Here is a 23569-nt window from a genome sequence, read left to right as displayed (position 1 = left end):
TTGCCTCTAGAGAATGTGTTCGAACATTTTATAAAGAGAAGGTATGGTTCACTAGGGTTGATAAAGAGATAAATTGAAAGGAGCCAAGCCATAAAGTAAAGGAAGAGAGAAGAGGTTATGCTACAGGTAGCAGGAGAGATATAGAGTTCAGAGCGGGGAACATATAGACCATTATGCAAGGGGATCGAGAGAGGGAGGTGAGGTTGGGGAAAAAATTGGTTTCAGTTGAAAGGAAAGGCGCTTCAGAATGAGAGTTGTAGAATATTCAGGGAACTAAAGGTGCATATTGCTGGATATTGATCCAAAGAGCATTACTGAGGTTGCAAAATAACTTTGTTAGAGAAACTAAGTGGAAGATAATCAAGGGGAAACTTATCGGAAATTTCCGGAGAAAATATATAGATCATTCGAAGTAGCTCGGGTAGGCCACTGTAAAAGGTATAGGGAATTAGCCCGGGTAATTTGAAATACAAATAACAATAGGAATGAATCTAGGCCTGTGGATTAGTAGGAAGGTTGATCAGATCATCCCTTCATTTTTTCGGAATTTCATTATTTTTTAAAGATGTTTTCCTCGTTTCATCTCTTATCTGGGGCTCTTATTCATTTCATCTCACATCAGTCCATTAAAAAAATGAACACTAGACTGAGAATAAATTGTATGACTTTGCATGAAACATTGGAAATAGGATCATTTATTAAAAAGCAGAAAGGCCCCCTCTAGCACACCCATCATATCGAACTCACGAGCTCGGCTAGTGATGTCGCTAGCAAAATATGATGACGTCGATGTCAAAGTTCAATGCATTTTGTTAACTCATTCAATCGAGTGCACGTTGAAAAATTTGAAAGTGGTACCGTTGAACCGTTCCGGCAGAATTTCCAGAATGCCATCTTATAAGAGTAAGTTTGCATGTTTTAAACATTCTTATATGATTAATAAGTGTGTAGTAATTTGTTTTGATGACTTATGTTGTGAAATTTCTGTTAAATTTATGCGAATTATCCCAGACCACTTTTCATTCATTCGCCGGAAAGAACATTTCAGTCCCGTGTATTGTGAATTATGTGTGGTATCTTTCAGTTGCGCTTGCGTGCATTCTTGCCGGCGCCGGCGGCCTTCGACCGGAGCCGAAGGCTGTAAGTCAGTGTAAGGTGACGAGGTCAACTTCCTGGCGTGGCCCTGGGGCCATTGAATATGGAGAAGACTTTCTCGTCCTTGACTCTTCAAACTAAAACCAAAATTTTGCACTCAGATCAGTAAGGATAGAGTCACAAGCTGCCTTGTCTTTTCGACCAGTCACTCAGTCAGTGACTCACTGACTAGACAGGAATAACCGTCGTTTCTGGGGATTTATTCAACAATTTCTGACATTTTACTGTAATCCCCATTTACCGACGGTAGGGTGTACGTGTGGGCTCGCATGTGTTCTCATTCCCTCCCTTTTGTCAATTCACAGTCCAAAGTTTGATGTAATTTTACACATCGAATTTACAATCTAAGGATGTATAAACAACAAACTTTTAAAACTTGATATTTCAATGTTTAAATACTTTAAACGATATAGATGAAAAAGGCATGCAAAATATACTTTACCGATGTTTAATTGGGTTGAACACGATAAAAATGGTCAAAATGGCAGCCAAACTATAAAATATTTACAAACGAACGTCAACAATCACGAATGTGATATCGATATTGCTTTCGATATTATACGATCCATATGCGAACGAAACCGAAGATAAACGATACTAGTTATACTAGTACTAGTACTAGTTATAATCGCGATATATCGATTCGAGACATTAAGTTAATAACGATAATGACGTCATTCAAGATGGCAACTTGCAAGAAAAACCGTCAGGTCAGGTGAAAATGTCTTAGATGACAGATTTCTCAATCATCCAGAGGATTTTTTTCAATAACTCCGGCCCAAGGTATGCAATTACTTAAGATATTTATATTTCCCTGATAATGGAAACCATGAAACTTTCAATTTTGCTTAAAAAACAGTTTTAAATCGCGATCTATAAAACGCTAGTTCACTATACGTTGGCTGTAGGTACGGGGCCCCATCCCCTTCAGTCTATGTATGGTGAGTGGAGCCAACGTAGTTCAGCGGAACAACCAAAATACAGAGACTGAAGCTTTTGGTCTACTCACTGACGTGACACTGCTCTGAGTGACTGACTGTCAAAGTCTGAAGGGGAGTGAAATGATTTGTTGTTCATGTTGTTATGTTTTTGTTAACTTCAAATTTTAATGTTAAAGGAGAATGAAACCCTTGAAACCAGCTGAATCCATATCAAAGAGAAAAATCAAAGAAACATATTGTTGAAAGTTTGATGAAGATTGAATGAATAATAAGAAAGTTATGAGCATTTGAATATTGAGATCACTAATGCCATGTAGATCCTCCCATCGGCAATGCGACCAAGATCTGTGATATCACACACGTACAACTCCCTCATTACTTTAGTACTTATTTCACTTATATTATCACTTTTATAGAGTCTATCACAAGGTGAGGTGTTCTCTTTATGAGATGACAAGTACAGAGGTTTCACAACATTATATTATTGATGAATCGTTTGTCATATGATTAGAATGAGCAAAAAGAGATGTTTTGGGGTATATTTTCAGTGTCCAAATGGGAGAGTTGTACGTGTGTGACATCACAGATCTTGGTCGCATTGCCAATGGGAGGATCTCCATAGCATTAGTGATCTCGACATTCAAATGCTCATAACTCTTTTATTGCTAGTCCTAGTTTACTCAAAGTGTTGTTGATCTTATTCTTTGATTTTTCTGCTTTCACAAAAGCTAATTTGCTCCAAGAGTTTCATTCTCCTTTAAGACTTAACCGCTTAAGCCTAACATGCCTAATAATTAACTTAGAGTATTGACACGTCACAGACATGACAGGTGGCCAATTTATATGGAACATTTTTATTTTGACAGTTTTCATGGCCAATTAGGCTTAATCATGTAACATAAAAAAATACAGCCAAATCATTCAGTGAAAGAGGCTATGATGTAACTTTGTTCTCGAATTCTCCGTTACTGTTACTGTTAGTGTTAGGACTCCCTTTGTGGGGAATAAGGCTGCTCTAAACTAATCATGATCAAATGTCGCATCTGCACCCGACCACAGCGTAATGGAACTTTCGTTCTGTTGCTGTGTACCCATGATGGAGATGAAGGTTGCCAATGTTTGGCTTTTTGTTTCTCTTGTTGGGGACAAATGCTTGATTTTTTACACTGTCAGTTTCCAGTACAAAACTGAATTCATCATAATACTATAGCTCTGAAGTAAATTGAATTTTATAAATTAAAAATAGAGATTGTTGAATGACAATTTTCTTGCAATTTTACTTTCCACCTATAGAGGGCCTACACAAACAATGCATAATTTTTTTTTTTTTTTTAATTGCTCTTGTGAATAAAGAAAAACTATCCCCAAGTTACTAGTGAAAAATAAATCTCAACTATGGCCATGTGTCATGAGGTCACCCACCAAAAAGGGTGGTGCTGTTGCATATTTTGGTAAATTTGTTGAGTTATTCCAAAATATTTTCAAAGCAAATGAGCTATGCCAACGAGTTTGGTATCATTTTGAAGTTGAATTCATCTGCTAACATTCTTGAAAGTTTCAATGCTCTAGAATAAAAAGAACTTGAGTTACAGGGGTGGTGCCGGAAGCGTTGCCACCTGTACAGAGTCAATGGGGATTCTCAATATTTTGTGCTTTTTGGGGTTAAACATAAAACTTCCAACTATAAATTTGGTATCAGATTAAAGCTAGAACATTCTTCTTTACTGTTTCTTGAAAAAAACAATTTTGGCAATTTCATTGTCATGTAAAACAAGGTCAAGAACATTAAAAAAAGAAATCGAAAAAAACGATTCTTCCATATTGACACTCTTCCCAGTTATTCTTGATTTCAATGTGGCTTTGTGTAAAAACAGAACATGTGATTTCTACTATTCTGTGACTTGGTTTTGTTACAGATTTTAAAGGTAAAAAACCCAGGTCAGAGACACTAATATCCCTTTCATAAACCCATCCTCCAATTATCCGCCTAAGAGTAATGTGGATAATTCAATAAAAATTGAACAAAAATGTACACCCCCTCCGATGGGGTTGTGTTGGAAAAGGGTGACCTTGTGACCGCACCATGGCAATTATCCGCATTACTTTGGAATGCGTTCATAAAGTCAAAATCTGGTCCCAATGCCGCTATTATGCGGATAATTGCAGCATCGAAATAATGCAGAAAACTCTGGTCCCGCTCCGATTTTACGACCAAATTATGCGGATATTATCTGCATAATTGGGTTTATGAAAGGGGTATGAGACCAACAATATGTGAAGAATCTTAGAATGTATTATTTTGTCTAATTATGCTATTATAGTTTCTTTAAAATTGTATTATACCTTAAGTAACATCAGATATACTCACCATGTAATGGAAATGCAGGCAAAAGTAGCACACATATACAAATGATTCTTTATTTAAAAAAAAGAATTTGCATATTTAAATTCTGATTGACTTTGAAGTACTAATTTATTGACCATGAACCCAATAAAATTATACATTGTTAGAAAGGTCTGACTCTGTACTGTACAGAAATGTGATTATTTTTATTTTAGGGGGACTATACAAATTGTTATGATCACGAAGATGAGATTAAAAAAAAATATTAATATTTTTCTATTCAACACAATAACATTTAGGCCTTACACCTATTGCTATTTATGAGTGCATATTTGGGTTCATTGAGCAATTTCTTTTCGGGAAATATATACTTTACTATCATAGGGTGTATACTTTGTGAGATAGAGACTTTTGAAGTTAAAACGGTGACGCGAAAGCAAAAGTCACCAAAACACAAAAGTAGGCAACCTCATGACACATGACCCTATATGGAAATAATTATTGGTTACAAAAGTGATATGTGTTGATAAAAGGGATAAATGTGTGTTGTGTACTGCATAATTCTACTTGTAGATTCTCTATAGGCAGGGTGGTTGCAGTGAACAAGTGGCCAAATCATGGTATTGGGAACCGCTTGCTCTTGTCCATTTGAATGCGCACACTTATGTAGATCTACTGCATATGTCTTCAACTGAATCGATTTTAGAGTTCTATTACATATTTCTTTTGCTCAGTCAACGTTAAGTGGGGGAAGGAGAAGTTCAATGATATAATATGCAACACGGACGAGACTCCGGAGGTCCTGAAAGCCCAGATGTTTGCCCTGTCTGGAGTGTACCCTCAGAGACAGAAGATCATGCTCAAAGGGCAAGTTCTCAAGGACGATAACTGGGGTAACTTCAAACTTAAAGATGTGAGTATAGATCTGTCGCCACAGTCACACTCCCATAACTGATTCCAGACCGACTAAAGCTATTATGTTATTTCCAATTACATACCATGTGTTGGTTTGGAGTCAGTTACACCGATGTGACTGCATATTGCATAGTAATGCATGACTGAACAGCAGTTTTTATGCTTCTGCTGCTGAACATTACATTAATTTCGTTCCTTTTGACTGCATGTGATATGCATTCAATTTAAATCAAGTCAATTCAAATCACTTAAATTTTTTTATGGGTAGAAGGAGCAAAATATTAAAAGAAATATGAGGAAAATGTGAAAATAATTTTGAGATGGGGAAGAGTTCCTTTTGCAACGATGAACCAAAGTGAACAGTAAAAAAAATATATATATAAGGGTTAGGGTGGCTGTCGAAAAAAGGAACACTTTCCTTAAGATATATATGAGAATAACCAATTTGGACATTAGATTGAAGATCTCTTGTTTTAAACTATGAATAGTACAATATTATGGGTACATATGTGAATGCATTTCCCCTTTGATAGATTCTGGGAGCGGATAAAAATATGAAAGACTATATGTTGCTGTATCAAGTTTGTGACTTTATAAGCAATGCTGATGTCTGCAGACAGTGCAAACCCATAGTTTCCACATAGTGTTGAATGTCAAGTCTGAAATAGGAGACTAGATTCACCCATGTGTCATGTGGCTGCTAGGCTACTGTGCAAAACCTTCACTCGAGTTAAATAAAGAGTCTGAATGTGCAGCCTACAGTGACTGGTGTACAGAAGGCCCTTGAAGTTTTATATATGTGCTAGTCTTGTGTGAAGACCCACTTGTTAATCAAAGTTTCAAACAAGGTGTGTGCCTGCAGACTAGTGGCTGCTGACACAAACAGATGGTTTAGAGTGCAGTCTCCTCCTGAAACATGGTATAGTTTGTTAAAGGGGAATGAAACCTGTAAAACAAGTGGGCTTGTGTAGAAACAGAAAAATAAGATCATAGAAAGTTTGAGAAAAATTTGACAAATAATGAGAAAGTTATGAGCATTTTGAATATTGCGATCACTACTGCTATGGAGACCCTCCTATTGGCAATGCGACAAAGATGTGTGATGTCACATGTGAACAACTTTCCATTTGATGGACTATAAAATACCCCCCAAATGTCACTTTTTGCTCATTCTTATGGTGATAGAAACTCTTAATCCATGATGTATTCTTTGAAAATCTTTATTACATTCCCTCCTATAGAAAGAATACATGATCTACTGATAGATACTATAAAAGAGGCAGTTTGAGACTTTGAGTGAAATACATGTATGTACAAAAGTAATGGAAAAGTTGTTCACATGTGACATCACACATCTGTGTCATATTGCCAATGGGAGGATCTACATTACAATAATGATCTAAACTTCAAATGCTCATAACTTTCTTATTATTTATTCCATTTTCTCAAACTTTTGTTGATCTGTTTCTTTGATTTTTCTGTTTTCGCACAAGCTATCTTATCCCAAAGGTTTAATTTTCCTTTAAAGTGCCAAATATGAGTATGTGCATGCAGACTAGCACGTTTGCACTCCCTCCAAAATACTGTCATCCTTTTGTATACGAATCTCAGGGTATGACTCTGCTGATGATGGGGTCAGCTGAAGCCTTGCCAGAAGCCCCTCCGGAAAAGACTGTATTCGTGGAAGATATGACAGAAGAAGAACTGGCTACAGCTGTGAGTATTTACCAATATCCTCTTGAATACCAATATGCGACAGTCACATCAATGAAAAATGACCCTAAACCGACCTATGGTAGCCTACATGCATGTCAGTGGAATCGCCACTTAACAGCTTGTGTTGGTCTGAAGTCTGTTTCATCAGTGTGACAGTGGCGAATGGGAATAGAGAGTTTGGTAACCAATGGCTGATTATGGGGGAGAAAAATTTCCCTGAGGTTATGTTAGATGGTGGTGGCCTAGTAGCATTAATGGAAGAAAAACGTGTTAGTTGTGGTAGTAGATTTCGTAAAGGTCTCACATACATGGGGTCGGACGTACATATTTTATGGAATTGCCCAGTAGTAACTACTGTTTGTTTCTACATAATAGCCTTCTTTTATTATTTCATGTAAAGAAGGTACAATGAAATTTCAAGCTGTAGAAATATCAGTATATGCACTTGCTTTAGTGTTAACGCAATTATACAATACTTTCCATTATTATCTGCCCACATAATAACCCTTTGAGATATGTGAAATTGGGTACTATAAAAAATGTTAAACTGAAGAAATATCAGTAGGCCTATATGTACTTGCTTTAGTGTTAACGTATTTAGAGAATACTTTCCATTATTATCTGCTCACATAATAACCATTTGAGATATCATGTGAAATTGGGTACTATGGAATATTAAACTGAAGAAATGTCAGTATATGCACTTGCTTTAGTGTTAACGCAATTATACAATACTTTCCATTATTATCTGCTCACTTAATAACCATTTGAGATATCCAGAGCTGCCAAGTAGTACGATTTTTCCGTATTTAGGACGTTTTTGCAACCAAAATACGGCAGTACGTTTTTTCTTTTTTTTACAAAATCGAAATTTATTGAGAAAAATCATCTCTATATGTCTCTATTTCATAAAAACGTACACAAATATGGTTATTAGATCAATGTAATTTCAGGTAACTTGTTTTTTTTTTTCAATCATTTTGTAAACACCAGGGTGAGATATACAAAAGTTTCAATGTTTTTTTTTTTTCATCTGCAAGAGCAGTGCACATTTTAGCTTGCATGCAGCTTGAGCGCCGTGATGGGCGAGTGCGCCAAGCATTTCATTATGAAATACACTTTTTTTGGGAAAAATACTAAATATTTATCTCACACGGTAAAAATACTGATTTTTTTGTCAAAATACTGATTTTGGGGGATAAGAATACCGAAAATGCAAAATACAACTTGGCAGCTCTGGATATCATGTTAAATTGGGTACTATGGAATATTAAACTGAAGAAATGTCAGTATATGCTTTTGCTTTAGTGTTAACGCAATTATACAATACTTTCCATTTAATCTGCTCACATAATAACCCTTTGAGATATCATGTGAAATTGGTACTACTATGAAATTTCAAACTGAAGAAATGTCAGTATATACACTTGCTTTAGTGTTAACGCAATTATACAGTACTTTCCATTATTATTACTAATCTGGGGACCGTTTCATGAAAGTCGTCAGCACTGACAAGACGTCTTTCTCCGACAGTTACCATACATGTAGTAACAGTCAGAGGGCAGAGCTTCTCAGCCAATCAATAGCAAGGATTTCACTGAAATAGTCAGCACTGACAATTTAGATAGTGCTGACAACTTTCATGAAACACCCCCCATCTCACATAATAACCCTTTGGGATATCATGTGAAATTGTGTATTTTGTTCTCATTTTCAGATGGAGCTGCCTTGTGGCCTGACCAACCTTGGTAATACATGCTACCTGAATGCTACGTTACAGTGCCTCAGAAGTGTGCCAGACCTCAGGGAACAGCTCAGATCGTAAGGATAAGTAACACGCATGAAATAAATGAAGATGTAATAGGCTTGCTGCTCCCCTTGCCACCCTCCTCTTTCTAATCTTTTTACTGCTTTGTGCAGTTCAGTTCAATTTGATTTCATTATGATAATAATAATAATGATACGGTATATTTACCTAGGGTAGCCACTTCAGTTCCGAAATCTGTTCTCCCGGCGGGCCCTGCTATTATTATTACCTGGCTAAGCTAGGCTACCTTTTCAGGTGCACACATCTTTTTGAGGAATTACTTCCTGCCGGTACCCATTTACCTCACCTGGGTCGAGTGCAGCACACTGTGGATGAATTCCCTGCTGAAGGCAATTAATTTATCTACATTCCATTCTATATTAAAATAGAGTCATCAACAGGTATGAATATGATAATCAAAATACAATATTGCAATGAAATAGATAAAATTATTTAATTAAAAATGGAATTTAGCTGCTTTATATTGTAAGCCCAGAAGGTTTATCTGGACAGCAACCATTACATTTAACAAATTTATCGAAAACGATAAGTTTAGAAGGAATGGTGAATTATAATAGTTTGATTGCGTAAAATCAACAGCAAAATAAACCGAAGGATATGAAAAAACACACAATCCCAGTCCAAAAACACTGTAATATTAATTTGCATTATTCATTAAAAATGCTAAAAAATGAGATATCTTTTAAAATGTATACTTTTGTTGACGTTATATCTGATGGTAAAAAGTTCCATGCTGACAAATACGGAGCAATGAACATGGTGATTGCTGCTAGCGCTCCTGCTGAACCAATGACGGTGGCCATCAAGGATCTCTACTTTGATAATAATAATAATAATATAGGTATATTTACCCAGGGAAGCCACTTCAGTTCCGAAAACTGTTCTCCCAGTGGGCCCTGATGTGGACAAGAGGGTGGAAGCTTTCCTTCTATCCCCCTCCTTCTTCATATTCTAACCGTATATTCTCTTTCACACTTAAAGGTACCAAGGTGCAATGAACATGGCAATCGCTGCCAGCGCCCCGGCTGAATCCATGACGGTGGCCATCAAAGATCTCTACTCCGTCATGGACAAGAAGGCGGAAGCTTTCCCTCCCATCATTCTCCTTCAGCTCCTACACCTTGCATTCCCACACTTTGCGGAGAAGAGTGAACATGGCGGCTTCCAACAGCAGGTTCATAATTATTATTGTTATTATTTTATTTCGGCAATGAAAAGTATATGAAATTGGTACAATGTAATACAACACATAAACATATTACAGAAGTATAGATTGAGCACCCACAGGACTGCCAGGGTCAAATAAACTAAATTACTGTAGTCAATAAAGACCATTTGACCCTATCCAGTGGGTGCTTACATAAAATAGAAAGTGGATAAAAGAGTGAGTATGGACAAAAAAAATTAAGAACATTATTTAGAATAGCCTACTTAATATGACTTCCACTTTATCTTTATTTTGTAATTTTACTTTTCATTGGTTTTGTACACATACTTTGAAAAGCTGATGATATTTTATTTCCTAAATTGCCACTTGTTATAGATATTACCCAGTTCATATTGTTGTTAGGTTCTTTAAGTGGTTGTACTTGACCTGAACATCAGACCCTAGTGAGAGATTTTTTCAGGTTAGGAAGAGCAAGTGTTAAGAAGCATGAGTGTGCCCTCTGAACAAATCACATAAACGGGATACTGTTATATTACCGTTCTACAATATGCATTGAGCTTACTCACCGTCTTTTTTTTTCATAGGATGCTAATGAGTGCTGGATACAGCTTGTACGACTCTTGCAGCAGAAGTTACCTGGTGTGAAACTGGAGGACAGTGCACCCGCTGGAGCTGTGGCCAAGAATTCATTTGTAGATCAGTACTTTGGTTGCGAGTTTGAAAGCATGTATCCTTTTAAACATTGTGTCTTTATTTTTTTCTGTGTTGGTAGAGTATTGGTTAAAAGTCTAAATGAATCAAGATATTTAATTTGATTTTAAATTATGCCTGGGATTTGGGACCTCTTGTTTGAAAGACAAGAGTCAGAACACCTTGATTTCAATGTGCCAACATGTATGAGTTTCCATTGAGATTCTTTCTGTGACCTTCAAGATCCCAGTTAAAATTTGGTGAGTCAGAAGAAGAACCTGCCATCAAATGAAAAAGAAACAAATTAAGTACCGGTAATTTATGACGTGCAGAGCTCCAAAGGGCCAGGCTGAATATGCAACAATCTTGTGACGTACGCTTCTGTGCAATGCTATCATTTGGATGGTATGTTTGTGATGGTACAAATGTTGCTCTTTTCAGTTCCAGCGGTTTGTTTACAATACGTTGAGTAGGTAGTGTACATTTGTTCATGTACAGTAAGATTCTTTCCTTGACTGCCAAGAACCAGGTTAAAATGTGTAGAATCAGAAGAAGAAACTCCGGTCAAATCAAAAGAGACGTTCTATCAGCTTAGCTGCTTCATCTCACAGGAAGTCAAATACCTTCACACAGGACTCAAAAACGTAAGTAGACTTTTGGCAAAACATGCAAGACCCGCAGCAACAGTATAGACCAGTTCGTAGTTACTTCATGGACAATTTTGGACAAATGACCTTTGATTTCTTTCATTATGATAGGCAGATTTCAAAGCAAGATATTACATAAACATGCCTTACAAAGCTGGATGAAGAAATTGAATAGACCAGGTGACTAGAATAGCACACATATGAACACTCTAAGGTATTATTTGCATTTCTACTTTGAATGCATAATTATAGCATGTTGTACAATGCACTTAGCAAACTGTGAAATACCAGTCATTCATGGATGCATTGTGTTTTTTTCTCAAAAGAATATATGAATTATCAAGACATCAAAGTTGGTGCTCATCTCATTAGATTTTAAATCACCATGTCACTTTAGTACCAATGACCTTCCTCCGATCATGCGCAGAATCTTCTGATCATGCGCAGAGTGGAACTACGAACTGGCTTATTGTTTTCGAGGCTTAGAATATAGTTTCTAAAGCAAATACATTTTTCGTAAGCATGCTTGCGCCTTATTCGAGCTGAAACTGTGGATCAACGATGGGATTAACAAGTGGATTACTTTTACACCTCGACTTTCAGTTTCAGGAATAATTTTATTGACAATCCTGAAGAATTAGAAGCAAAGTGGAGATTTTTTCGCCTACTTTCACTTGGGTTGATCGGATTCGAACATTTTCTCTTTCGTGAGTGAGCTAGCCTGGCGCTGGCTGGCTGAGCTGTGCGAAGCACGCCCCGTCTCGATTCATCCACACTACAATCGCATCGCCAGTGACCATGGAGATCATGGAGATGGAGTCATCCAAGACCAAGACGACAAAATACTTGTCGAAGTATAATAAAGATACTTTTCAAGCAGAATGGGACTGTGTGACAATTTTCACAGGAATCCCTCAGAGACTTTAAACAGTCCACATATAAAGCTCATTTACCATGTTTACCACTACTGCAGCCCCTCCCCCCTCTGGCCAATTAAAGGTATTTTCATGTTAAATGCATTCTTTTATGAATTATTTAAAAAATCTACTGTATTGCCTGAAGTGTATATTTAGTCAATGACAATTCATGAATTCTCTCTAATGTGCATTTAATCTATCCAGGGTTGTAATAAAAAAACGTTTTTTATTAAAAAAAACAAAACGTTTTTTATTGTTTTAAAACGTTTTAAATCGTTTTAAAACGTTTTTTTCCAACGAACGATGTAATTTTCCTGTAAATCAATTAAATTATACACTTAATACAATATGATTTAAGCTCTTGATGTTTTAATTACATTTTTGGAGTATTAAGAGATGACTACAATTTTTGTTACTGAATTTTCAACAGAAAAGTTCATATTTTTCCCAAAATTACTAAATCAAGGAAATTGAATGCCAAAAAATTAAGTTGACATTTTATAAGTTTATTCCTCATACATGTAGTCTCAGGTTTTTTTAGTCTTATCAATCTATAGGGGTGAGAAGAAGTTGCACTATGTAAGAAAACAACATAATCTATAGACTATAGGCTTTCAAAGCTTAATTTCATTTATTCAATATGCTTTATTTCATTTGTATCAATTATACAAATTTTAAGTAATAATAATGATAATAATAGTCCGCTTTTATATAGTGCTTAATACATTGGAACGACGTGTCTAAGCGCTTTACAGATATATTATTAACCCAGTCATCGGATTCAATCAGTCATTCACGCACACAATGTATGCACATCCTCCACTCCCTGGGTAGTATTCCAGTCAGTCGCTAGTGAGGCGCACACAGTACTGGACAAGCTACAATGACTTTCACATCCTACCGGGTACCATGCACAAGTGCATGAAATATAAGTTTGGGTTTAAATCTATAAATATTAGGCCCTTGAACTGCTTATTTCTTTAATTGAGGAATTTTAATCAAATTGTTTTTTTCAATGTTTGTTTTAACTGTTTTTTTTTAAATTTCTTATGTACAGTTTTGTGGTTACTGTTTTTTTTTTAATCGTTTTTTAATGGAAATTATTGGCAATTATTTTCCAATCATTAACAAAAAGTACAAATATTGATACAGATAAAATGTTGGCGAAAAATTTGCATTGGCTTTACTTGTGTAATATCATGGAGCTATCAATGTGTTGATACATGTAGCTCCATGGTAATATCATAACCGCATATCCATGCATGTATCCAAAAAATAGTCTTGAACAATATGGCGTGGCCCTGCTGTTCTTATGGATTTATCATAGAAATTTTTAAGGGGGCCATTACAGTCCCCTGGGATTGTTAGGGTTAAAGGTCAAATCCACCCCAGAAAAATGCTGATTTGAATCAGTAGAGAAAATTCAAACAAGCATAATGCTGAAAATTTCATCGAAATCGGATGTAAAATAAGAAAGTTATGACATTTTAAAGTTTCGCTTATTTTTCACAAAACATTTATAACAACTCAGTGATGTGCAAATGAGGGAGTTGATGATGTCCCTCACTCACTATTTCTTTTGTTTTTTTAATTGTTTGAACAATAAAATATTTCAATTTATACAGATTTGATAATAATGACCAACTTAACTGAACCAAAAAATGTTAAAACAATGGTAGTTCCACTCATGTTCAGGGAGGAAAAAAAATATATTTCACATGACAATGAGAAAATAACGACATACAAAATAAATAGTGAGTGATGTCATCAGTCCCCTCATTTGCATACCAACCAGGATGCGCATATAACTGTTTTGCGAAATTAAGCGAAACTTTAAAATGTCATCACTTTATTATTTTACATCCGATTTTGATGAAATTTTCAGCATAATACCTTTTTCTTGGGGTGGACTTGTCCTTTAAGGTTTGCTAGCTGATTATCTTATTCTGAATTAAACTACTTTTCTTCATCTTTACAAAGCGCAAAGTTTCACCTACTTTCGTGTGTACCTCAAGGTTACAATGTCAGTTATACTGTCTATTTGCAAAATATTATTGTGCTTGTGCAACACTTCCATTTCATTCAAGTACTACTATTACATATTTGAGCTTATTTTAAATAGTGTTTCTTTCCCTGTCTAAAAGTGAGCACAACACTCAAATGCTTGTTAAAATGAGAATATATAGATTGATCTACATAATTGAACAGGAGGAAAGGAACATGACAAAGCAATGGAAAAGGGGAGAATAAGGGGGGAAAGAGAGAGGAGAAAAAGAGTGGTGGTGAGAAAGAGATTTAGTTAGAAGAAAATAATATACCACTTAAGAAAAAAAGTATAAAAAATATATTCATGTAAAATCACATCCATGCATATTTATAACACACAAGTCTATGAGGTGTTTTAAAACACGTTTTTTGTTGTTAAAAAAACGGGTGTTTTAAAACGCGTTTTAAAACATGTTTTAAAACACACCGTTTAAAACGTGCTAACCCTGAATCTATCCGAATTTTTTTTGATGGTTTAGACAGCTGTCGGTTACTATCAAATGTTGTTTCTTAATGTGTTTTGCTACCCAAAACTCCCATCCGTTGGACAACGTTCCGCCGCTCCCTCACAAAATCATACCTCCGCGAAATCTACTGGATTCTATCATCCCAATGTTGGCAGCTCTGATTTAGTGATTTATTAGTTTGCCATTGGTGTATAATTTATCAATTTTGTTTTTAGCTTCAAATAAGTAGTAGGCAATATAACATACTGTACATGTAGCATCTGTTATACATATAAAGGTAATACTGGTTGCTTGTGATTGTAAACAGATGCAATTTATTTCAATTAAGGATTCGAAAGCTAACAATTCTTTATGCTTGTGTATCACATGAGAAGGTGACAAGACATATTCTCCTGCTACTTATGCTCATGCGACATTCGCACCTGTCGTAATATCTCAGAGGGCTTAGGGGTTAGAGTTACAATTGTGATTAAGTTTTTGGATCAGAATAATGTAAATATTAGAATGAGGGTTTATTTAATTTAAGAGGGTATGGTTTTTGTTGGGCTTAACGTGCAGATTCTCCATCGGAGCAATTGTCGACTTAACAGATGTCATGGAACTATTGAGATAACTTTTCTTTATTCTTTACTGTATGATTTGTTTTTAAACAGAGATTACAAGAGACCTTAGTGAAAAGTTCTCCGACACTCAACAGAGATGCACAATATATCAAAGAGGTAAAGAAGTTCATTTATTTATCCCCCCTTTGCTTGCTGTGATCCACAATTTAGTTAATCCAGCATAATTATACAGCCTGTTTATGAACTGAAAAGGTTTAGTAAAACAGACCCATTTTATGATAGGTGATTGCTTACCCTGAAATATTGGTATTGATTAAAGTAGAAAAAAAGTGGCTTCAGAGAACAAAACTTGTTGCATATGTGCTTATTTGACACAATGCACTCAGAGCTGTGCATTATTTGTATAGTACATCCACTGACGTATCAAAATAACTGTCTCATTACACAACCCATTGAAAGGGTTATTCTATTCTATTGTTATGGTTACCAAATGTTACATGATCTGAAGTCGGATTCTTCTAAAATAACGCTTGAATTTCTCATCTCTCCTTCTAGTCTAAAATCAATAGATTGCCAGCCTACCTTACAATTCAGTTTGTCAGATTCTACTATAAAGAAAAAGAAGCCATCAGCGCGAAGATCTTAAAGGTAAGGAAATCTTGTCTTGTCTTCCACACTCTCTTCATCTCTGTGCTATTTCTGTGTTTACCTGTTGCCTTCACACCCATTTTTGATGGCTAAGTGTACCACCAAATACACAATGGTTTTAAAGCACCCGGCAATTGGCAAATCATGGGGAAATATGAAATTTGCAAAAGGCCAATTGACTTGCATAATATATATAATCCGTCCGTTATGAGAGCCCGTCGGCCTAATGCGATAAAAGTTCAGACAGCACGAATTTGACCTAACTCGTGATGGTTATTTACTACGGGTCATCACAGTTCTAGTTTCCAACAATCCCAATCCCTAGACTCTTAGCAGGTCTCTTGATTGCTAAACCAAAGTAAATAACCTCTGTGAAGTTACATGTTTCAAAGTGAAAACATGCAGTTTACTTCTGGTTGGTCAGTCTATTGCTCTCCTAAGATTAGACCTCCCAGACATGCTGGCGTCTATTACATAACGCCCCCAGGCATGCAGCCGAGTGAAAGACTTGAATCCCTTCTCTGTTCTGAGATTAGCCTTGATTTCCCCATGATTTGTCAATGTAAGGTCGCTTTTAATGCACTCATATTTATGAAAAAATATTCCTGATTAGGATGAATTCAAAGCAATTAGATGATATGATATGTTAATATTGTTATGAAGTTGAATCATTATTAAGTCCTGTCTTTTGCTTTGGTAAATCCCCCAAATATGTCTGTCACAATTACAATTAATTACTAGGGTTTATGAATGTGTATGCCCTAAAACAGTTGTGATGTGGAGAATATAAAATGGAAATTTGTGTAACAGGATGAATTTTCTGATGTTTCATTAAATTTATTGGTTTTGGTTGCCAATCAAAATAGATATTTCTGTATTGCTTTTGCTGTTTTATATAAAATCACTTTGAAAGCATGATATTTTGTTTTCACTTTTTCTTGCAGGATATCAAATATCCAATGACCTTAGATGTCTTTGAGCTTTGCACACCTGAGCTTCAAGAAAAGCTAGTTCCTGCCAGGAATAAATTCAAGGAAATTGAGGATAGGAACGTCGAGCTTGCACAGAAGGTACAAACCCTTTTTCCTTGATGTTGGGCATAAAGTATAGAAGACTTATTTGCCCCTCTGCGTCTTCTTTAAACTTGTCCTTAGTTGAACACAACAATTTTACAATGTATGTGTGGGTTTGGACGAGTTATGCAAATTCTGTGTCGGGGTCGAAACGGTTAAACTTGGTTTTCTAGGCCTTCTCTAGATTTGATTTGAATGAATTTATACTGTTAATGTTTACAATCTCAGAAGGCAAATCATTCCATAGGTTGATTACTCATTGCAAGAAGTCCCGTTGCCTGAGTGTTGAATGTGCCCTTAACTTGATTAGTTTTCGAGAATGACCTCCTGTCCGAGGTTGAGTGTCAAGTTTGAAGAAATTTGTACAGTGCAAACCATCTATGCCCTGAATAATCTTAAACGTTTGGATCATATCCGCTCTATTTCTTTAAAGCCAATTGGCATGGTTTTTGAAGTTGGGATTAATTTAAACTCTTGTCTAAACTATGGCTAGCCAATCGTGACATAAATCTCTAACAATAGATATGCAGTGGGTGATTTCAAGTTTGGTGTTCGGTGTTGGTGTTCAGAGTGGAAAAGGCTGCTGAACCGAGCTCCAACACCGAGCTGGGTTCAGAGGAACGATACCGATCGCATTATCGATAGACCATGACGTCACGCCTTTGCGCAGTGCTGCTGATCTTCTCAACTTCACGCGAGAAAGTCTCGATGACGAAAGTAAAGTCAGGGACAAATTGCAGCAAAATCTTATCGTTCAGAAAGCAAAGACTGAAATCACTGCAAGAATCCGAAAGAAAAAATATTACTTTTCATCAAAATAAGTAAGTCCTGATGATTTGCACTCATTCTAACTGTAAAAGCTAATTTTACGGGATGTTTCATCTTGTTCACCGCCTGTTCCTGAGTTTCAGAACATCAACACCAACACCGAACTTGAATCACAATTTTCCCAATCGCTGGGGGTTGGTGTTGGTGAAATTACACGTAGATCATCAACACCAGCTGTAATGCTCGGTTCAGCAGACGACGTTCAACGCCAACGCTCAACCCGAGCTGCCGGAAGTGCGTCATATTTTCTGAGGTCAATCCCAACACCAGCTTGATTTCAAGTACGGTGTTATGGCTGGTGTTGGTGTTGTGTGTCACAGCACCAACACCAGATTTTAACACCCTACTTAAAATCACCCAATATATTAGCTAGTTGAATATCACATCATTTTGCATTGTCTTGGAAGGATAAATCAGAAAGTTATCTCCATTATGGTAGAATGAGGAAAGAACACAGTAAACCTAAGAAATGTACAATGTAAAAAAACTCTGGCATTTGTGGCGTCCCACAATTTTAGCGCAGCCCATGGCCTAAGTTAAAGGAATCGTTTCACTTTGTGAGCAGCTGATTTAAAAAAATTCTCAAACTGAGAAGAAACATGTATATGGGTGCCTGTATTTGTCCTCAAAAACCGTGAAACAGACCTAAATATAGGATGAAAATAATCTATGAAAAATTTGCAATGTCCTTTGTATGTAAAGAGATGCACAGTGAATTTTCAAGAAAACAATGAATGCATGAATATACACCATAGCTAGAAAATATTTTGAACAAGCATGCATAATAGATGTTGACGTTGCTGGCCGTCCATAGTTGGTATTGGTCAGATCAATCGTAACTCTTTGTACGACGGGGCCCTGCTACTCTATAGATTTCCTTTTAAATGTTGTCCCACTATGTTTATCTCAGTCCATTTTAATCAAACTGACGGGTGTTGGTTCCCAGGTGGCCAGATAAACGAGGCTTGGCTGTATTGTATAGATTATATATGGATTTATTCTAAAATGGTCTACTCTTTTCTTTGTTTTAGGCAAAGGATGCAGCCAAGTCAGGGAAGAAGGGTGCGGTAGTCGTAGCAGAACCCAAGAAGGATGTCAAATATCTTCCATATGACTTCCCAGATGGTAAGCTCTTTGATTGATGATGATGATTGGGAGGAAGGTGGTGATGATGATTATTAGGAAGGGGAGGAGCAGGGGGATGTTGACGTAGATCTTGGGGAGGAGGAGGAAGAAGGATGTCAAATATCTTCCTTATGATTTCCCAGAGGGTAAACTCTTTTTATTGATGGGGATTGGGAGGAAGGTGATGATGATGATGATGACAAGTAGGAACAGGGAGATGTTGATGATGATCTTAGGGAGGAGGAGGAAGAAGGGTGTCAAATATCTTCCATATGACTTTCCAGATAGTAAACTCTTTTTATTGATGGGGATTGGGAGGAAGGTGATGATGATGATCATGACAGGGAGGAACAGGGAGATGTTGATGATGATCTTAGGGAGGAGGAGGAAGAGGAGAAGGAGGATGATTGTGGTAATGATGATGTTACAGTGGTGCTCAAAAGTTAGTGAACCCCATTAAAAATGAGCATATTTAAAGTGTTCAAGTTGTGTTATGTTTTAGATATTTAATTGTGAAGTCAGGTGATAAATATTACATTCAATAAAGTTTTGTTTCTCGGGGCTCACCGAACATTGTAGTGTTGTTTTCTACTTTCAACGCTCGACATGAAGGAGTGCATTTTGTGGTGGGGTTCACTAACTTTTGAGCACACCTGTAATTATGAGAAGGATAAGTGATGGAGACAAGTAGGATGGTCTTGATAATGATGATGGAAAAGTTTTTAGAATAATTTGTGCGACACATTTTAATTGACAGTAATACCTGTCAAGTCTTAGATTTGATTTGAATGTCTGGGGCCTGTCTTACAAAGAGTTGCAATTGATCCAATCAATCGCAAATATGGAAAGCCAGCAAAGTCAACATATGAAATGCATATTTGTTTGCAATTTTTTTCTAGATATGAATGTATGTCCATAAAGTCATTGATTTCTTGACAATTTGGTGTGTTTTCCTTTGTTTACAAAGGACATTTTTTAAATTTTCTTTAGAAAAAATTATGACACTGATGGATTTCCATATAGAGTTATGATTGATTGGATCAATTGTAACTCATTGTAAGACGGGGCCCAGATCTTGTTGATCGCTTCATAACTACCAAAAGCTACATGTATTTTGTGTCGTGCAGTTACCTCATGATACATTTTGTCCTACCAGTACCAATAACCATGGAATATCCCATACTTATTACTAATCCTTCCTTCCAGATATTGGCAGTAATAACAGTGGTTACTATGAGCTCCAGGCTGTGCTGACCCATCAGGGGAGGTCAAGTTCATCAGGTCACTATGTAGCATGGGTCAAGAGAAGAGGAGGTCAGTATGCAGATAGAATTGTGGGGGAAAAAAAGATGGGGTAGGGGGGGGGGCAGTGAGCCAGAGGGAGAAAGAGAAAAAGAGGAAAGGAAAAGGGGTGAAACGTGATATTATTTTCTGAATATTATATGTGGGACTGAAATGAATCCAATGACCGGGTTATATAATATACTGTAAAATATATTGAAAAATTATTATTTTTTGAATTGAAAAAATAATTTCAAAATTGAGCAATTTTGCCTCATACGCTATGTATGGCCCCCTCAAATTAGTTTCGCTCATTATTGTACTCTGTAATAATGCTCCATGGATAACATCAATGTGAATAAAGAGTGGTTGCAGGTTTCCAAGATTTATTGCACTTGTTATTCTTCCAGAACTTGAGCACATTGGAAAACAAAATTGTTCATTTTAGCAGTCTACCAGCTGTTATGATTCTTCTGGGATTCCGCTTTTCAGACTATTTTCAACATATTTTCAGCCATTGAAAACACCTTTTTCTTGTAGGAGAGAGGTTATTCTAGATGATTTTTAGACTTGATTGTTCAATTCAAAGTGGCATATCTGATTCTTTGGTATTTCATTTTGACTTCCTCCTCCAGATGAATGGATCAAATTTGACGATGACAAGGTGACCCCAGTCCACAGTGAGGACATACTGAAGCTGTCGGGAGGCGGAGACTGGCACTGCGCCTACGTCGTCGTCTACGGCCCAAAACGACTGGAGGAGGTGCCGCCGCAAAAACCGGGAGAGAAATCAGAAGAGAAATCAGAAGAAAAAACAGAAGATGTCCCAATGAACTAAAGATGAACATACTATATTGTGTATTTCTACGTCCTTCCCTGTCCCACGTTCAGCAAAGCCCGTTCTTTGTCTCTGATGCAGTTCAACATGTCTGTGAAAACCACCCCAATGGAAAGCTTTTGTGTGAGCAGGGTCCTGTTTCATTAAACTTGTTATAGCAAATATGCAATTACAGTTATAAGCAACTGAAATCATCAACTTGATTAGCAGACAGCAAACTTGTTATAGATAACATGCATTTGATATTATATCATGTGTTTGTGAAATGGGACCCTGTTGGTCTTTATGAACAAGTTCCTGGAATATATGTTTCAGTCGGGAATATGATTCCAGAAAAATAAAATTCATTGGTCTTTCTGTACAGTTGGTCACTAACCCATGTTTCACTGTTCATGTATGCGCAAAATCACAACCCTTGTATGGCTATGTTTATTCAATTTTTGAGCCCACATTTCTGTTTCATCAATTCAAAAGTAAATTCTATCATCTATTTTAATTGATAAAACCCCTGCAAGATGTAATATTGACCAATGATTATGCCTAGTACATATTAAATTATGTGTCCATTTTTTCTCCAACTATCCATCATATTTTTTTTACACATGGTTTGAATCCGCTTGGAGCTGTTTCCACAATCCTAAAATTGATTTGAAAATCTATATTACTTGATGAAACAGCCCCACAAATACAATACCTGGTGGGTGTTTTATAAAGCTGTTCGTAAGTTAAGAGTGACTTTAAGAACGACTGGTGATCCTTTCTTGTTGTGAAGGGTATATTCATTTGTGATGGATAAATGCATAAGAAAGGTTCACCAGTCGTTCTGAAAGTCGCTCTTAACTTACGAACAGCTTTATGAAACGGCCCCCTGGAATCTGGTACAATGATTTATGTTCGATTTATGAGTTATGCTTAACATGCTGCCTATGAAGTGCCATCAATATTCCTTAAAATCAATTTGCCATTTTACAAAGCTTAAACTCCTCATTCTGTGAAACTTTCTTCCATGAACTAATACACAAATTCTCTATTGCTGGATTAAAAAATGGAGTTGAAACTTTGAACAAACTACAAGTCAAAGACCTTTTACAACCTCTGTCAACTGTAAAATAGGGCTTATTAGGAGCAGATTTCATTACTAAAAAATTGAGCTACAAATATTTTAACAGCCTATTAATGTAATTGATCGATGATCATTTCTTTTCCCTGACTTGATCTTTTGAGAAAGACGGCCGAGACTGGGATGGGATTGATATATCTTCTTCATAATGTAGCATGCCAGAAGTCAATGAGAATATTCTAAAAAGGATTCATTTAAACCCCCGTCACACTAGAGGCGGAATGCCGTCGGAATGAAAATTCTTGGTACATTCCTGGATATTCGAAGCGCATTCTAAAAATTCTGACTGCATTCTGAGTGCATTCCAGACATTCGGGTCCATTCTTGTGACCGGCCCGAATGTTTTGCTCATGTTCAAAACTTTCGAAGTGCATTCGAAGTGGAGAAATATCGAATGACATTCGAAGTGCATTCTGACTGCTCTCTGACTGCATTCTACAACTCTTTGTAAGACGGGCCCCTGGTTTGCTCGATTATGAGGGGAAAAGGGAAAGCAGACAAGACATTGCATGCAGTTTCAAGTGGAGAATGGGGGAAATATATTGGCCAATATAATTTGCAATAATTAAAAAAGAAGCATTGCTTGTCACAGGGGATGAAAGCATTGTTGGAAACACAAAGTGTCCATAGATGTGAAATACATCAACAAATTTATATCATTAAGGTCATTTCAGTTTTGTGTAGTTGAACACATGTTTTTTTTTTTCATTTCACGTTATATTTTATTTTTATTTCATTTCATGAAACAAATAGTAATTTTAACGGACTATTTGTTGTAAGCCATAGAAATGCTTGCATCTGATTGGCTTAGAGCAAAATTGTTGGTGAAAGTCACTGACCAAAGTGCTTCATGGAACACTCTATTGGTTAATAGCTTACTAATGGTCATATTTTGGCATTATTTTCTTTCAAAGAAGTCCCTTCCTATTTATGTGTAATTGAATATACTGTGTCAGAAGTGGGAAAGCAATGTGATTGCTACGTTGGCCTTTTTCACCCGATGATAATGCCCAATTATTTAATTCAATTGTAAATGATAGTTATTATTCCATTTAGCTTAAGCATGAATATTAAAAAATCACATATTATTGATATAACTGTGACGAGTTTGGTAAAGATCTGAAAATAAATTCTGTACTTCCAACAGGCAATGTAATGTTTGTATTCTCACTGTTTTCTTAATGGGTTTTTTTACATGAATTTGGCCTCGCCCTAAAGTATTTCAATGAAGTTCATACTAAGTTAGTTCATACCAATAT

The 23569-nt window shown here is 36.3% G+C and overlaps 1 protein-coding gene across 1 annotated transcript; it reads left to right on the top strand.

The window, feature by feature from the left end:
* The first annotated feature begins 795 nt into the window (after positions 1-795).
* Positions 796-23466, top strand: LOC129280972 (ubiquitin carboxyl-terminal hydrolase 14-like). Its single transcript, XM_064111864.1, has 13 exons — positions 796-903; positions 5175-5353; positions 6967-7071; positions 8789-8892; positions 9881-10073; positions 10652-10794; positions 11287-11401; positions 15488-15553; positions 15953-16045; positions 16990-17115; positions 18978-19071; positions 20278-20385; positions 20988-23466. Exons 1-13 carry the CDS (start codon positions 888-890, stop codon positions 21188-21190), a joined length of 1545 nt encoding a protein of 514 aa, XP_063967934.1. The 5' UTR covers positions 796-887; the 3' UTR covers positions 21191-23466.
* The last annotated feature ends 103 nt before the right edge of the window (positions 23467-23569 follow it).

The sequence above is a fragment of the Lytechinus pictus genome, chromosome 17, assembly GCF_037042905.1.
Source record: "Lytechinus pictus isolate F3 Inbred chromosome 17, Lp3.0, whole genome shotgun sequence".
In the NCBI taxonomy this organism is placed as follows: Eukaryota; Metazoa; Echinodermata; class Echinoidea; order Temnopleuroida; family Toxopneustidae; genus Lytechinus; species Lytechinus pictus.
This window is presented reverse-complemented; position numbering and strand designations above follow the sequence as displayed.

Bases quoted from the DNA above. Each gene is read 5' to 3' on its own strand.
- LOC129280972 (XM_064111864.1), top strand. The intron at 10,795-11,286 runs GTATCCTTTTAA...GCCAAGAACCAG, and splicing joins GGTTGCGAGTTTGAAAGCAT to GTTAAAATGTGTAGAATCAG. The intron at 16,046-16,989 runs GTAAGGAAATCT...TTTTTCTTGCAG, and splicing joins TCAGCGCGAAGATCTTAAAG to GATATCAAATATCCAATGAC.